Source organism: Carassius auratus, chromosome 24 (genome assembly GCF_003368295.1).
Source record: "Carassius auratus strain Wakin chromosome 24, ASM336829v1, whole genome shotgun sequence".
NCBI classification, from domain to species: Eukaryota; Metazoa; Chordata; class Actinopteri; order Cypriniformes; family Cyprinidae; genus Carassius; species Carassius auratus.
The window spans coordinates 2,939,760-2,957,802 of NC_039266.1; the positions used below are offsets into that span (position 1 = coordinate 2,939,760).

Sequence of the window (18,043 nt, forward strand, 5' to 3'; positions counted from 1 at the left end):
CGTCATCACGCCCAAAACTGTGACTCACCGAAAGACGGACAATGCAGAGAAATATTATTTTATTTTATTTACGCATGTTTTACTCATTGTGTGGAAATGTACTGTACATATTCAGAAATGGAGAGGGGATGTTTGAAATTGTCTGTGCACAATTCATTCATTGTCGCAAAATGTACGACAGCTTTTGAGAAAATCCAGGAAATAATAATGCAAAGATTATTTTGTTGTTGTTTAATATGTCTTATTTTGTGTATTAACTGTTTATTGAACATTCTAGACGTTGTTTGTATTTTATATATCATATTTAAAAAAAATCACCACTAATCTACTTTATGGAGAAAAAAAATATATGCCTATTTTATTATATACGTGGGTACCAAGCGTAAAAATGTCTGTACTGGAAAAATGGTTGTACTGTATTTTCGCAAGAAATAATCTTCAGATGAACGTCCTCTGAAAACGCGTTTCCAAATTGCAGTGTTGTTTGTTCTTCTTGTGCTCCCGTAGCTCCATATGGCTGCCATAGTGACGAACGCAGCAACAGACGCTTACGAAAGGCAAGATTTCCGCTTTTTTATGCTAATTCTCGCTCATATGTGACCAGATTTACGAATAAAACAGTACCAGTTTGTTATAATTCTCGATTAACATCATTTTAATATTAATTTTAGATCGAACGATGATCATTATTCATCAAACGAGCTTAACTGCTATTATCTGATGTGGCTTGTTGTAATCAGTTTGTTTTTCATTGAACTTGAAGTTATTCATATATTAATGACATATTTTTAAAAAGATATTCGCTTTAGATTAGATTTGAGGTCTTATTAAGCGCGTTAACAATTGTATTGTATTGCTTTTAGTGGAATGTGTCCTTTTTCGTCGTCTAACAGGTGAAAGTTGTTTACTGAATAAAAAACAGCAATCATGTCTTTTAGAGACCTGAGAAGTAAGTGAACTAAAATGTTTTATACACACACACACACACACACACACACACACACATATATTCAGTATGTGGTCATAAAGCATCATAGAAATGAGCAGCTGTTGTGTATCCAGATACTATTTCAGTAGAAAAGTAAGCTTATGCTTATGTGAATGTTAGTAGAACACTTACAGTGTGTTCTGATTTGGATATGTAGATTTCACAGAGATGATGCGAGCACTAGGCTACCCTCGTCTCATCTCCATGGAGAACTTCAGATCTCCAAACTTCCCTTTAGTAGCTGAAATCCTCATCTGGCTTGTTAAGAGGTAAGATATATTAAAATATTATATTATGTGTGTTTTAAAACAGAGCAAGGGGGGCAGAGAAATACCATGTTTTCTATATCTGATATGAATGCTTAGCATATGTATATATTATGCAATATTATATGAATCTTCACCCTAGATATGAACCTCAGATGGAAATTCCCAGTGATGTTGACACAGAGTCAGACAGAGTGTTCTTCATCAAAGCCGTGGCTCAATTCATGGTAAGCTATATTATTATTAATGTCAACGTGAATTAAATATATGTCAAGATGGCTGCATGTTCTCTGTGTTTCTCTAGGCAACTAAAGCTCATGTGAAGCTGAATCTCAAGCGTCTGTATCAGGCAGACGGTTACGCTGTGAAAGAGATGCTGAAAATCACCAGCATCCTCTACAATGCCATGAAAACCAAAGAGAACACCGATGAGGAACACAACAATGACGAAAACAGCAAGTTCAAGTTTGATCTGGGGTCAAAGGTTAGTGTTACACTTTTATCGAGAGCAGACTTTTTATGAGTTATTATCATCATAATGAATCATGTTTGGATGTTTTGTGGCAGATAGCTGATTTAAAGGTGGCACGTCAGCTGGGATCTGAAATTACTGCAAAGGGAGCAGCCCTGTTTGACCTGCTGGGGCTTGAAGAGGACCTGAGAGAGAGCAGGACGGCTGCGATAGCTAGACCGCTGGAGATCACAGAGACAGAGAGAGCTCTGACAGCGGCTGTCAAAGACGTCACGGTAAAACAACCAGCAAGCACAGGTTCACAAGCTCCGGATTGTAAAGGTGTTTTGTAACCTTTCCATTGCCAAAAACAATATCGGAGTAGCAATGTATTCAAATAATTCAGTAAAATAATTATTAATAATTCAAAGAATTAAGTTCAAGACGTATCAGTAACTGGACATTCTTCAGGATCATGTTATTTTGATATTTTAAATTAATTGTATTAATTTTTTTTTATTTCATTTAAATTGTAGTTAAAGCTTTAGTAATTATGTTGCGTTTTGTCATTTTTATTATATTATTAAAAGAACAGAGTTTTATTCAGAGTTTTAATTAATTATAATTTTTTTTAAATCAGCACCTTTCTGAAATTAAATATTAATGTCAGGGTTTTTCATGTTAATTTCAGTAACTTTTGTTTTCATGGTCATTTGTGTTTACAGGGATTTTAATATATATGTGTATATACAATTTTAAATTAATTAAATAACACGTATGATTTGTTTAGTTTATTTGATTTTTATCTTTACGCTGATTTTAATGCTTGTTTTGTCTTAATCATAATTCACCTTGAGGCTCCAAGGCTTCAGAATAATAAAACTGAAAGAAGTTTGAAAAGAACTGCCTGTACTGAGAAATAACCTGAGGAAATTCATCCCTAAATGTTCTTGAAGGTTTGTTATGAAAGTCTCTAGAGGGCTACAAGAACTTAAAGTGGCCTTCTGTTTCAGGTCAGTTCTTGAAAAGCGCGCATTCAGCGAGCAATGTGCTTGAAATATTTACCAAGCAAAAGAACGGGAGATGGAGGAACGTCTTTAGGGAATTGCGATGTTATTTCAGGCTCTGAATGGCATCTGAATGTGTTTGCTCGTCTGTGTTCAGGAGAGCATCCAAAAGACAAAAGATCTGCTCAATAACGTATCGTCAGATGAGGCCAGTCTGGAGGCCAAAATCGAGAAGAAGAAACAGGACTTGGAGAGAAACCAGAAACGCTTACAAACTCTACAGAGCGTGCGGTGAGCTCATATTATTGAAACATTATTATAGATTTAGTTCAAATATTGAATTGAATATTTTTCTGGTTTCATTTTAATTTTAGTTAAAGTTTTAGGAATTTAGTCATGTTTTTATAACTTTAAATATTTATTTAAAATATTTTATATACTTTTTATTAAGTTTGAGTTATTTTAGTACTTCAACTTTATATTAAAAAAAAAAATATATATATATATATATATATATATATATGTGTGTGTGTGTGTGTGTGTGTGTGTGTGTAAATGTTTAACTTATTTCATGTTTTTTTTTAAGGCTTTAGTTTTACTTTTTGCTTTTAGATGCAAAAAATAATGCACAGACCATTTAGACACTGACATCTCTGACGTGGTTTCATTATGTAGTCCAGCCTTTATGGATGAATATGAGAAGATCGAGGAGGACCTGCAGAAGCATTACCAGACCTACGTGGAGAAATTTCGTAACTTGAGCTTCCTGGAGCGGCAGCTAGATGACTATCACAGAGCTGAACAAGAACGCTTCGAGGTACATTGAGTGCAGATGCTGCTCATGTATATAAACCACATCATTCATTTATCCAGCTAAACCTTACCTATCAGTTTCACCCAGCTTAACTTTATAAAGCCTATCCTGATGCTTCCCTCTGCCCTTTTCTTCCAGGAAGCAGAGATGGCAATGAAAATGAGACAAAACAAATTAAAAGAGGAGGAGAAGAGGCTCATGAGGAGTGGAGGTTGGTAACACACACTCAAACACACACACATCTGAACACGTTTGTCAAAGATCTCATGAGTTCTCCTCCTCTGTAGCAAGAGATGAAGACTCCGATGTGGACATACCAGAGGACGAAGGCTCTGACAGTGACATAGAGGACGGACAGCAGCCCCGACCACGACACACTCAGATATCAGGTGATCAGTATGTAGCCCCTCATGATCTGCAGCCTCGCTCACACGCGTGACACATGCGAGCGTCTGATTGTTCTTGATCTGTCTCGTCTGCAGGTCGAGGTGGCGCTCGATTCATTGGCAGTATGAGGGGAGGAGACAGTGAAGAGGTGAAAACACTCTTCCACTCTCTAGATTACCAACTAAAACAATGCTAATTTAGTATTATTTACAAACTATAATATTTTGAAATAGCTTTTATTTTAATATATTTTAATTAATTTTTTTAAATCATTTTTTTTAGAAATGTTGTTTTTGAGTTTTTGTTGCTATGATACAATCATATATACATGCAGTGAAATTGTAGAAGTTAAAATTGTAGAACACTAGTATTTTCACCTACTAAAAAAGGTTTTAAAGTCAGTTACATCTTTTGCTGTAGTGCGTCAGTAGGAAATATCAGTTTACATTTCCAAACATTATTTTAGAGCACTGGCTTCTGTCAGAAAAAAAACTAAATTAATGGCAAGAAAAATGTTTGGAAATGTAAACTGATATTTCCTACTGACACACTACAGCAAAAGATAGAAATAACTTTTTTTTTAGCAGGTAAAAATACTGGTGTTCTAATAATGTGTGTGTGTGTGTGTGTGTGTGTATATATATATATATATATATATATATATATATATATATATATATATATATATATATATATATATATATATATATATATATATAGATAGATAGATAGATAGATAGATAGATAGATAGATAGATTTAATTTATTTTTCACTCTTGTTTTTAGTAATTTTAGTACTTCAGTTAACTTATTTCAGTTAGTTGCTAAGGCAGCTTTCTCTTTTTTTCCAACTATTTTTAATAGTTTTATTTAACAATAACAAGACTGAACCAACATATCAACATAATTTCATTCATTATATTCTTCAGTGCTCCGATTATTCAGCCAGTCATGATTTCCTAGGCTTGCTTTCTTCACGTTTTCATGTGTTTCCTCCATGATCTTATAGAAGTTGTTTACAGTCACTGTGCTTTCATTTTCTTTCCTCACTATATAAATGCCACCAGCTCTCATTTCATTCACTCCGTTTTCACTCCATCTCTCTTTCTCTTTCTCTGCACTCGTTCTTCAAGCCCAGAGTAAAGGAACGAGTCCATCTATCCGGCAGCGGCCGGAAGAAAAAGAGAAGAAAGGTGTTCTGTGTGTCAGTGTTATTGTAGTGTTTTTTGTTGTTGTTGAAATATTTCTGTTTAGCTTTATTTTTATTTTAGTTTCATTCATTTTAGCATTTAAACTTATTTTATTTCAATTAGTTGCCAAGGCCCCTTTTCTAATTCCAATTTTTAGTTTTTTTCTCCAAGTGTGAAAAACAATTAGAATAGTTTAGCTTGAATTAACAGCAACACTGACGTACGTGCGTCTAAATGTGAACATCTGGTGGTCCTGCAAAAATAAATTTAATGATAATTCGTAATTAGGGACATTTCTATTGAGCCCTGTTTCCGTTCCGCTCCACTGAGTGCTGTGTGTGTGTCTTCTGCTATGATTCACAATCTGCTTTGCTTTGCAGTCAGAGGACAGTGAGATCGACGTAGACAATGATGATGAAGATGGTGAGGAAGACGAAGATGAGGAGGAAGAGGAAAACGAGGATCTGGATGAAGACAATGACAGTCTGGAGGGCTCCTCCACCAAACCTGGACGCTCAAACCGATTGCTGCACCCACAAATCCTTGAGGAGAGCGATAATGACTTTTAATCTGCAACCAGCATGCATTAAAGGAATAGTTCACCCAAAAATGAAAAGTTGCTGATCATTTATTCACCCTCAGGGCATTCAAGATGTTGTTGATTTTGTTTCTTCATGGGAAGAGATGGGGAGAAATTTAGCTTCCGTCACTTGCTCACCAATTGATTCTCTGCAGTGAATGGGTGCCGTCAGAATAAGAGTCCAAACAGCTGATAAAAACATCACAATAATCCACAACACTCGTTGTACTCTGACGGCACCCATTCACTGCAGAGGATCCATTGGTGAGCAAATGAAATCTCTCCAAATCTGCTCTGAAAAAACTCTTCAATATCTTGGATGGCCTAAGAGTGAGTAAATTTTCAAAAAGTTTCAATTTTGGGTGAACTATTCCTTTAAATAATCATGCATTTGCTTCCCAAAATTTTTTTTATAGACTTCAATGCTTCTGTAAATTGCAGCATCGACCAACAATTCACATTAAAGTTTTTTCATGACACGGAAACAAGATAAATATCAGTAAATAACAAAATGTAACTTCCAGTATGTCTGAATATACCTTCTCATCTGTATTCAAGTGTTGTATTCAAGTAGTTATTTGAATTCATCTGAATGAAAGTTCAGCAAAATTTTTGTATGATGTGTTTTATTAAGGCAACATCTTTGTCAGTTCTGTTTTATAAAATAAACATTTACTATTACACAACTTTAATACATAAACTTTGGGAATATTTACACGAATAAGGCTGTTAATAAGTTTGTGCGTGTGCTAGATATCCACCACACAATCTGGTGCGCCAGCTTTGATGGCGTCTGAGACGACCTTTGCCCCTGACTCCCCGATGCCGTTACCCTGGAGACTGAAGCAGAAATAGGAAATGATGACACACATCACAGAATCTTACTCCGGATCAATCAAGCTGAGGTGAAATGTGCCATTCACAGCAAAATTCAGATGATCAGTGTTCAGAATCACACCCACAGCCAGTGTGCCATGCACTCCAGACACGCTGTGGTTGAACCTCTCACACACAGACGGCGGTTCACACATAGACCCACACACACACACACACACACACACACACACACTGACTGACTTGATGTAGTTGAGCTGATGGTTTCCTCTTAGCGCAGTAGCGATGAAGATCGCTCCATCCATCCCCAGAGAGTTCTCCTGTAGACTACAAAAAAAGTTTTAATAACATCTCTCAATTATGTTTTGATCAGAGTATATGATTCTATAGGAGAATAATGTGTTCTGTAGACATACTTCAGACTTCTCAAGCTCCTGTTTTTCTTCAGAGCGCTGGAAAACGCCTTCGCTCCTTCCATCCCAATGGAGTTTCCACGCAGACTAAAAAAAAATGATAAATATTGAGTTATATATGAGTTTTTAAAGAGAGTTTAGCATACACTGTCCCAATTATTTGTTTCTTTTTTTTCCTAGTTGCAAAAAATAAGTCAATATGAATCTTTTTTTTTTTAAGCAATCGATCATTATATTTAGAGAACATGCATTAAATTGATCCAAAGTGATATCTATAATGTTACAAGAGATTTCAATTTCAAATAAATTAAATATTCATCAAATCAAAAAATGGATAATCATGGTTTCCATGAACATATGAAACACCACAAGCGTTTTTAATATTGACAATAATAAGAAATATTTCTTGAGTAGCAAATCAGCATATAAGAATGATTTCTGAAGGATCATGTGACACTGAAGACTGGAGGAATGATGCTGAAAATTCCGCCGCACATCACAGGATTAAACTACTTTTTAAAATATATTCAAATAGAAATTTTGTCTAAATAAATGCAGGCTAAGTAAGCAGAAGAGACTTACTCTAGTGTATGAAGGCTTTCATTGACCACCAGAGCATCCGCTAGAGCAACGGCCCCTGATTTCCCCGCCGATACACCCTGAAGACTTCACAACACACACATGCAAGGTCAGACACAATCAGCTTTAGCAACCAGTCATGAAATAATGAAGAAGTGAGACTCACTAGAGCACTATGAGAGAAGAGTTAGACCTCAGAGCAAAGGCCAGAGCAATGACCCCGTTATCACCCAGAGCGTTCTCCTGCAGACTGACAGAGAAACACACAACAGCTAGATATCACTACATGACAATATAGAAAGTTAACAATGAGCAAATAAACATTCATTTCTAATTTTTTCCAATTTGTCAGTCTAATGCATTAGAGAGTGTTTCATTCTGTAGTTCCTTAGTAAACTGAAAATAAAGGATCCAAAAGGGTGGTTTCACAGTAATTAACCATTTTTAGTGAACAGTAATTATTGGAGCAATTTCATTTTTTGTGTTAAAAACATTTAAAAGAACAGTTTTCCTGGATGTTAAATGCCAAATAAAGAACACTCTTAAAAATAAAGGTTCTTTGTTGGAATAATTGGTTTTAACATCCATGGAACCTTTCCATTCCATAAAAGGTTTCATAGACTTCTAAAACTTTTCTTAAAAAAGGAACCCAAAATAGTTCTCCTATGGCATCACTGTAAGAAACCCTTTTGAAAGCTGTATTTTTAAGAGTGTAAGCTCTTACGATCCTAAAATGCTTCAAAGCAACACTAAAGAACCTTTTATTTTGAAAAATGTGGTGTCAATAAGAAAACAACACAATGTCAATGATTTTGCTCAGGAAAGGGCTGATAGAGATGTAGACGTTCTTACTCCAGCAGCTGAATGCAGGTGTTGCTCATGAGAGACTGCGCTAAAGCTTTAGCAGCTCCAGCCTTTATGAAGTTCCACTGAAGACTGAAACACACACACACAGGAATATATTAGTCATTTACACATGAAACGGATCTCTAAAAGCAACACCTTCACATTAAGTCAGTGTGATAGATAGCAAGATATCACATCCTGACCTTGATTATTTCTTTACATGACCAAGAGTCATCTTTATTAGCTCAACTCTTTTGTCTTAATGCATTTGTAGGTTCATTTCTAAGTGTATAATAGGTATATATCTCACTGTAAGGAGGTGATGGCTCTGTTGACCCTCATGGCTTCAGCGATGGCCGTCACTCCCTCATCGTGAAGAAGATTAGCAGTCAAACTGAAACACACACACACACACACACACACACACACACTGATGAATCGTTTGTAATCCATTTAGGTTGTGAGTATAACACAAGCTCAATACATGGTGACACAAAGAGAATTTAATTTTTTAATGACTTGTTTTAAGAAACAAAATGCTTGAGTTTTGTGCCAAGAAAGTTAATGTGATTATTTGATAGATTAATAAAAATGCTTATATCGCTTCAACGAATATATACAGTATATATAAGCTAAAAATAATGACTAAAGGCTAAAAAAATGAATTAATTCATAAATACATATAATATTTATGTATTAAATAAAATGTAATATTTAGTTAAACTAAATTCTGAAATGAAAAAAAAATATTGCATGAACAATTTAATATTTCTAAATGTATTCATTTTAAATATATATATGTATATATATATATATATATATATATATATATATATATATATATATATATATATATATATATATATATACATATATAGCTAATAATTACTAAAGGTTAAACATTTTATTTACTCATTTGCAATATGAAAACATTTTATTAGTATTTTTAATATAGATATGTGAAAAAATACATACATAAACATTCTTTTTAGTCTTAATTAGCTTTATATAAATTGGTAAAAGACAAAGGCATGTGTTCATTTTGACCTTAAACATGTTTTTTGTGTGTACTTACTCGAGTTCTCTAAGACAAGTGTTGACTTTTAACGCTTTGGCAATGTCTTTGGCTCCAGCGACTCCTATTGAATTCTCCCTTAGACTGCCATCAGATAGAAAATCAGCATTATTTCTCAACTAAAACATATATGTTTAAACAGATGAATACTGTGGCGTTTGACATTGACATACTTGAGACAGCTGAGTCCTCGGTTTGACTGAAGAGCGTGTGAGAGAGCTTTAATGCCTCTGTCACTCACCGAGTTACTCTGAAGACTGAAAACGTGAGAGAGAGACATCAGAAGTGATTGGATCATCTGTAAGGAACTGGCCCATTTAATGTGTTTTACCTGAGTGTGTGGAGTACATGGTTGACCATGAGAGCCTGAGCCAGAGCTACTGTTCCCAAATCACCCAAATGATTGCTGGAGATGCTGCAACGACAGTCATACAGACAGAATTGTACTTAGCCCGAGAGTTTAATCTGATCAGATTTTGAGCTGACACTTCAGCCTCTTACTTAAAATCTTGTAGAGTTTGATTCTTCTTAAGGGCCTCTCCGATTTTTTTCACTCCTTCCGGCCCGATGCTGTTCTTCTGAACACTGCAATACAAGAAGATGTGTATTTATGGTGCTCTGCTGAAGTGCATGCACACACACACACGCACATGCACACTAAAACACAGACTCACTTGAGTGTGGTGAGCTTTCGGTTCGATTGAAGAACCTCCGCCAGCGCACGCGCTCCTTCATCCTCTATGTGGTTATTCTGCAGACTGCATGAATCAACACGCACACACATCCAGTGAAAAAAAACACACACAGTTTGCTCATATGTGCTCACAAGCATTTACAAAAGAAATCAAATAATTGATTAAAGATTTATTTAATAATGTATTAAATTTGAAATATATTTTTTCAGAAATAATGTATTTTATTTTATAAATAAATACATTAATTTTATTTATTATAAATATTTCTTATACTTTTATTTATATTTTTTATACATGCAGAATTCACTTGACTTACAGAAGGACCTCATTAGTTCTTTTATTAAATGTATTAAATTACAAATAAAATTTTAATTAGATTATTAGATAATTATCGTAATTAGAAAACAAATATTATTAAATATTGTTACATAAAAAAAATTAAGTTGTAACAATTCTATGTTTGACAAAACTCACTAATAAAAATAAAAATATATTGTTTAAATAAATACTATTAATAAATAAATAGATTTTATTTATGATACATATTACAACATAAAAAAACACAGCAGGAACAATTCCATAAATGATTAATCAGAACTTACTTGACTGAGACGAGGACCTGGTTCATTTTTAGGGCCTCGCACAATGTTTTTGCTCCCTTGGCACCAATATTATTGCCACGAAGACTAAAACAAAATTGATCAGTTTCATATAACAATCAATTTAGTTTTTTGTCTTGTTGATTTGGATTATAAGTATTAAGGACACAGGAAAAGACGCATTACATTAGTTTCCTTGATATTATTCAATGACCTTGTTACTGCTGGTGAAAATGCAAAATTATTATTATATTACAAAAAAAAAAGTCACTGACTCCAGGGTTGTGAGGGTTCGGTTGACAAGTAGAGCTCGACTGAGCGGTTTAATGCCTTTGCTGCTTATGGAGTCATCAGCCAGACTAGAAAAGAGACAGAAAGAGTGTTAAACAAGTTATAGGCTGTAATAAAACATACTACCATTTAAAAGGTTGGGGTCTGTAAGTCTCTTCTGCTCACCAAGCCTGCAATTATTTCACAAATTACAGTAAATATTATTACAATTTAAAATAACCATTTTCTTTTTGAATATATTGTAAAATATAATTTATTTCTGTGATGCAAAGCTGCATTTTCAGCATCATTACTCAGTATTCAGTGTCACATGATCCTTCAGAAATCATTCTAATATTTGCTTCTTGAGAAACATTTATGTTTATAAATTTTGTGCTTCCTCATATTTTTTTAAAACGTTATAAAGTTTTTTACATAATTATTTAATAAATAGAAAAAAAGAAAAACAATTTTATCCGTTTTATGTAATGCATCCTTGCTAAATAAAAGTCTTAATTTTTTGTCAAATAATAAAACTACTGTCCCCAAAATTTTGAGCAGTAGTTTATATCTGTGTCCATACCTGAGCATCAGAATATGGCACTCTTTGGCACTCAGCAGACTTCCCAACAGCTCCATGGTGCCTTCCTTAAATTCATTGTTTTCCATTCTGCACAGCACACAAATTCAGTTAACAGAGTACATAAGAGATTCAACAAGAAGAAGAATTAAAACTTAGGTGCGTTTCTCACACAAATCTATAATGTGGCTTTGGAAGTCTTTAAATATATAACTGAAACTGTATAGACTAACTTTTTGCTATTGAGTTTTGTGTTTTTAGTATGAACATGCATGTTTTACCTCAGCTTACTGCAGTAGAGCAGCTGTGGGAGGAGCCTCTTCAAGGAGGAGGAGTCTAGACAGTTGGACAGTTGCGTCTCTTCAGTGCATGCGTCTGATATTTGCAACAAGTAGGCGAGAACAGCACAAACTCCGCCCTTTAGCTTTCCCCGCAGGCTGCAATTAATGAGATCGTCCTCTACGGATCGTAGCCACTCCACCTGCTGCAGCTCTGCTAGACATGTTACCATCGTGACGCTGCGCATGCTAACGGCGTCGCCTCCTGTCCCGGTAACTGCGTTTTGAAGCAAAGTTGATGCTGTTGTGCGCTGGGTCACCTGCTCTTCGTGCCCAACACCCAGCGAACCGCCTAGCAAACTGCCAGCTGCCGGAGACATCAGCCCTGACAGGAAGCGCATGAAGAGATCGAGGTTGCCTTGCGCCGCGGCGTCTGATTGGTTTGTTTTCTGCAGCGCAGCTCGGTAGTGGCTGTGGAAGCCGATGCGGGGCCAGGAAACGCTGCTTTCCGAAAACAGATCGAACATCCCGCGCCTTGACGAAATGTAGTAAAAGAGTGCCCCGAGGAACTCCTGCACAGACGTGTGTGTGAACTGCCACGCCACGCTATCGGACAACCAGCTTTGCCTGCGCTGGAGGATGCGGCAGCCACGCATGCTGCCCTGAGTTGGTACATCGACACTGTAAGTTCGCAATTCTGTCTCGCTGAACGTATACCGTCGTCGTAAGAGGCTATAAAAAGCAAGGCGACCCAGAGTGCCAAGCGGCTTTCTGATGCCACCACTGGGTGCTTCTGATCCTGAGAGGTGTGGCCAACAATAGTGGGCGTAGACTTCTGTTAACGTTCGAGGAAGGGGCGTGGCATCTGAGTCCAACTTTAGAAGGCGCGATAGCGTAGTTACGATAATGTGGCAAACTGCGGGCACGGAAGACAAAATGAGCAATGGTTTCTGGGTATTCAGGTAAGTCCACACTTTGGAGGAAACATCCACAGGTGTGCTTGCTTGAGACGGTGAGCTGTCTTGTGATATCGAATATGCATCTAGCGTGTTTGTAATACAGTGATTAATATAATCCTTTATTTGGGTTCGGGAAAGAGGCGGGGCTTCTGTCACACGGTCGACCAATCCTGCTGGAACTTTCGCACCAGTGCCAGGCCTTGACAAAAGCCAGAGTGTTGTCCCTGGCAAAAGATTACCTCGTACAATATTCGAAATGAGATCTGAAACGGGAATTTCGCGTCGAGGGTCGCTAGTGGGCGGGGCATCTGCGAAATCCAGTGACTGGCGAAATTCTTCCAATCCATCCAAAATGAGCAACACTTTGCAGGATTCGTTAAATAAAATTACGTCCATGTTATCATACGGAACGAACAGTCGCAGCAAGCGCTCGACCGATAGCCGATCGAAACTGCTCAATTCCCAGCAAGCAATGGGGATTGCGAGACTCAGCTCTGGATAGATCTGACTGGTGCTCCATAGTTGGATGAAACGGCGGACCAGTAGGCTCTTCCCGCTGCCAGCTACACCAATCGTCAATGTCACGCGAGGGGCGGTGCTACCTCTCGTTAAAGGTGCGATCAACTTGTCCAATCCCAGTGTTCGACCGTGAAGAGGCCCCGCCCCTCTGTTGACTGACACCTGTACAAGGTCGTGTTCTCGCTGCTGAAGGTCAGATACGCACTCTATGAGGAGTAATGTGGAATTTGAGTTGCCGGGGACTTGCGCCAATGAATTTTCATCTTCTTTGAGTCGCTGAATGAGAGCATCTTTATACCGTCGAACCATAGATTCTACGGAGAGAAAGAGACATACATGAGAATTTTTTTTTAAAGAACAATAGATATGTTTATTACATATACTAACCATGTACAGTTATAATATTGTACTCGGTCAGGTGTGAACTTTGAAGATAAGCCTGAAGGGCGGCGCCATGTGGATCAGTGACAGACAGGAACTCAACCAATAAATGCACTTTATCCTTCAACGACCCCATTTCCTGTATAAGCCCCGCCTCCTGTGCACTAAGCAGGTCTGCCTTTCTCATGTGATGGACCACTTTTACCAAAATGGAGCTGGAAAAGAACCGTTGCAACAATGTCTGGTGTCTGTGTAACCACCCAGGATCTGAGAAACACACACATAGGTACACAAACATATAATTTAGTGTAATAAATGCATAAAATGTAAAAAATGTGGATGCACAAATACAAAATTTTTGGCCAGCACTGATATATATTTTTAATATTTATCTTTAATATTGTATAATACTGTAATTTAAAATGATAAATATATATTTTTTTATATTTACACATTTCAATATTTAATATTGTGTTATAAATCTATAATACTAATTTACATTAATAAATATTAAATCATTTTAAATACAAATATATGAAAATATTACACACTAAAAACACACAAACACACACACACACAAACAAAAATATCTAAAATAAAAAACTTAAACATAAAATTACTTTAATCTATTACTATCCTAGTAAAACTAATGCTAAATGATGGTAATCTAAATAGTAAAAAAAAGAAAGATGTAAACAATTAAAAATACATAAAATGTGATGGGTTTGTGGGATATATACCTTCCATCCTTTTGCTAGTGTCTTGTTTCTGAGCATTGGACTTCAGATCCAGGTAGCAGTACTCCTGCCATGGGATATGGGAATTTCTATCCATCCCAGAGAGCTAGGAAACAGTGTCCAGCTCTGAGTGTGTGTCAGACCCTCAGTGTCATTCACTAGCATCCATTTTCCTGCAACACAGACCGACAATGCATCTTCAGGCGCACACATCAATCAAATGGACAGAGTCACCATCACAAGTTTTGCACAGATAAAAAATGCTCACTTTCCTCCAGATGTATATTTAGTAATTTATGAAATGTGGAATTGCATTGACACGCTATCTAACTGTGTTCAGATTTAAAAAAAACCCATCTCGAATAAAACATGCAGAGAAAGGTCCTGACGAGGACATGTCAGTTTTCTGGAAACCAAGACAGAACCTCATTACCCACATGCTTCACCAAACACTGTGCAACCATGGTAACAGCATGACAGCTGTCCCAAACAGATGCAAGGTACAGTTTACAAGCCTGTAGCAGCAAGACAACAATTATGCCACAATAAGCCTTGTTTCTAACAAAACAACCTGCATACCAGCTAAGATATTAAAAGCTCAGGGGAAGTAGAAACTGCAGCATTGGCCTTCCCCTCAAACACCTTATGAGTCCAATATGACAGACAGAGCTTGGTAGAAAACTTACAAATTGTAATCCATTACAGATTTCAGATTAAGTCATGAAAACTGTAGTTAGTACTGCAATCTAGGTAACATGTTTGCTTGTAATGTAATCTGACTACTTTTTTTAGATTACTTTTAGAATAATTTTTTTTATCAAACTTGCTTTACGTACCATATCGATATAAAAAAAGCAAAGAGAAAGAAAATATATTCCACGTTTTGATGTCAATATCATAAATTACAGTAGTGAATTATTAGAGAGCGAAATAGTGAATAGTAAATTGATAACCTAATAATGAATTAAATCATAAAAATGTCAAATAAAAGCAATTTAAACACTTGAACACTAAAAATAAAAATATTGTATTTGTGTACGTGCATGTAAGTGTGACCATTAACTAACATTAGAGAGCTGTGAGCATTCAAATGTTTTGTAAATTATGGAAATATTACCTAGGTTACTTCTGAAATAATTCAAAAAATATTGTATTTTAAGGGTGACAAAAAATGTTTGGGAATCCATGCATTAAACACACAGTAATAAACACAAAAACATCAGCACGCAAGTCGCCCAGGAACAAAATATTTTTGTTCAGACTTTCAGAATCAATATGAATTGTTATTATGAATAATTTACTGCCACTATGTGAATAATATCTAATCATGTAATCCATAAAAGAAGGAACTATAATCTGATAACAAGAATTTTAAAATGTAATATATTCTAATTACAAGTACTATATTTTTGGAATATGTATAATCCAGAAACAAGAAACAGCACAATCAGCAGAAAGCTTTTAAGCACTTGATTCTGCAGATGTTTAGCAGCGTATTTAAATTGATATATTTATAAGCAATCACCGATCAAATATAGCCTCAGTTAAATTGAAAAATGAGACTACAGGTTTATATATATATATATATATATATATATATATACACACACACACACACACACACACACACACACACACATATATATATATATATATATATATATATATACACACACACACACACACACACACACACACACACACACATATATATATATATATATATATATATATATATATATATATATATATATATATATATGTCTTCAGTTCACATGATCCTTCAGAAATCATTCTAATATGATGATTTGCTGTTTAATTAAGAAACATGTCTGATAATTATCACTGTTGACAGTTGTGCTGCTTCACATTTTTGTGGAAGACATGATACATTTTTCAGGACACTTTCATGACTAATTTAAAAGATTTATTTGAAATAAAAATCACAATTTTGTAACATTATAAATGCTTTGCAGTCAATTTTGAAAAAAAGTGTTTTTAAAATAAATTCTACTGACCTAAAATCAATTTAAGAAGATGTAAATGTTCACATACTATATGTTCAGTAACAGCAGTGTCAATGTTTAATGTTTAAATTAGACGTAACATGTTCAAACAACCTTAGGTCACTTCCTTTGTGGTATTTTAATAACCATACACTAGATCTCTATATAAAATAGGTTTAAAACTGACCGAATCCTTACAAATATCCAGAGCATCTTCGAAATTGACAACCAGAATACCATAAAAACCACCATAATTATCCTAGTAACCACCCAGAATACCCTAGCAACCATCCTAAATACTCTAGTAACCATTCAGAACACCAAGATACATGTATATAAAAACATTTCCTTAAAAACAAAAACAAAGCACAAATGAAATAATGATTTTATACAACAGCAATATCACTGTAACTGCATTTAAAAATGTACAGTTTTTTTAAGATTGTGTGTTCAAAACGAAAAATTCTCCAGCATTCACTGCAAACGGCTAATTTTGAAGGAGAAAAACACCTTATATACACAAATAAATGATATAAATATAGCTAATCCGCTTGATGAAGAAAGTTAAGACTCACTGTTGATTGAGTGGAGTTGATCTGGAGGCTCCAAACACACAAACTCAAGCGCAGGAGCATCAGGTGTGTTTCTGAGCACAAGAAGTCTCGCTGGCATCTGCTAACCTCTGCCCATCTCTACCCTACTTCTCACGAACCTCATCTTCATCCTCCATTCGACACTTTCTCTGTTTGAATGTCTCTGTCACGCACGTCTGTGTTTCTCTTTCCTTCTCTTCTATCCTTCCTGTCGCACCTCCTTCTCTTCCTGTGCAGCAGGCCACAGATGCACTTTTGACGCATAGCATCGTCTGACATGCTGTCATTATGAGCACAAAACCACATACATACATACATACATGCACACGCTTCCACACGCTCGTTTTATACAAGCACCAGACTGTAAAAATACTCAACACAAAAACACATATTTCGACGTATGACTACAGCTGTGTGAAATTAATAACACAGACAGCCTAAGGTCATGCATGTGTGCCAAAAATGCATATGCAATGCAGAAAAAAATAATGCAGGTCAATAAATGTGTGAGTGTCTTAAGAAGATGCATTTGACACAGACAGGACAGGAAGTGCTGATTAAAGAACAGGAAGAGAAAAGACAGACTGAGATCAGATTGAGAAATAAGACAAAGTTTCAGACCACTAAAAGTAATTGATAATTATATGGGGTCAGTTTGGGGTCAGGGATGCATTAAATTGAACAAAAGTGACAGTAAAGAAATTTATAATGTTACCAAAATAATCCTGGATTAGTTTCATTGTTTCCACAAAAATATGAAGCAGCACAACTGTTTTTAACACTGATAATAATAATAATAATAATAAATAATAATAAATGAATCATAATAAATTTATTTTTAATTGAATTTAATTTAATAATAATAAGAACAAGTATATTAGAATGATTTCTAAAGGGCCGTGTGATTCTGAAGACTGGCGTAATGATACTGAAAATGTAACTTTGCATCACAGAAATAAATTACATTTTATTAAAATAGAGTCTAATAGAAAATGC

The 18,043-nt window shown here is 35.5% G+C and overlaps 2 protein-coding genes across 3 annotated transcripts; one reads left to right on the plus strand and one right to left on the minus strand.

The window, feature by feature from the left end:
• The first annotated feature begins 500 nt into the window (after positions 1 to 500).
• Positions 501 to 6,369, plus strand: cluap1 (clusterin associated protein 1). 2 transcript variants are annotated; one of them, XM_026200668.1, is made up of 12 exons: positions 501 to 557; positions 894 to 949; positions 1,146 to 1,257; positions 1,397 to 1,481; positions 1,559 to 1,738; positions 1,822 to 2,001; positions 2,870 to 3,003; positions 3,388 to 3,529; positions 3,665 to 3,737; positions 3,814 to 3,915; positions 4,009 to 4,061; positions 5,484 to 6,369. In XM_026200668.1, exons 2-12 carry the CDS (start codon positions 928 to 930, stop codon positions 5,670 to 5,672), a joined length of 1,272 nt encoding a protein of 423 aa, XP_026056453.1. In that variant the 5' UTR covers positions 501 to 557; positions 894 to 927; the 3' UTR covers positions 5,673 to 6,369. The 2 variants fall into 2 exon arrangements, with proteins under 2 accessions (XP_026056453.1, XP_026056454.1); XM_026200669.1 differs by lacking the exon at positions 501 to 557 and having other exon boundaries at positions 592 to 949.
• On the minus strand, positions 6,364 to 17,246 carry nlrc3 (NLR family, CARD domain containing 3). Its single transcript, XM_026200667.1, has 19 exons — positions 17,030 to 17,246; positions 14,452 to 14,621; positions 13,718 to 13,978; positions 11,856 to 13,644; positions 11,578 to 11,664; positions 11,000 to 11,083; positions 10,728 to 10,811; positions 10,105 to 10,188; positions 9,932 to 10,015; positions 9,762 to 9,845; positions 9,604 to 9,687; positions 9,431 to 9,514; positions 8,666 to 8,749; positions 8,362 to 8,445; positions 7,676 to 7,759; positions 7,513 to 7,596; positions 6,934 to 7,017; positions 6,761 to 6,844; positions 6,364 to 6,523 (listed from the first exon to the last, which is right to left on the minus strand). The coding sequence occupies exons 2-19, from the start codon at positions 14,543 to 14,545 to the stop codon at positions 6,433 to 6,435; spliced, it is 3,414 nt and encodes a 1,137-aa protein (XP_026056452.1). The 5' UTR covers positions 14,546 to 14,621; positions 17,030 to 17,246; the 3' UTR covers positions 6,364 to 6,432.
• Between the last annotated feature and the right edge of the window lie 797 nt (positions 17,247 to 18,043).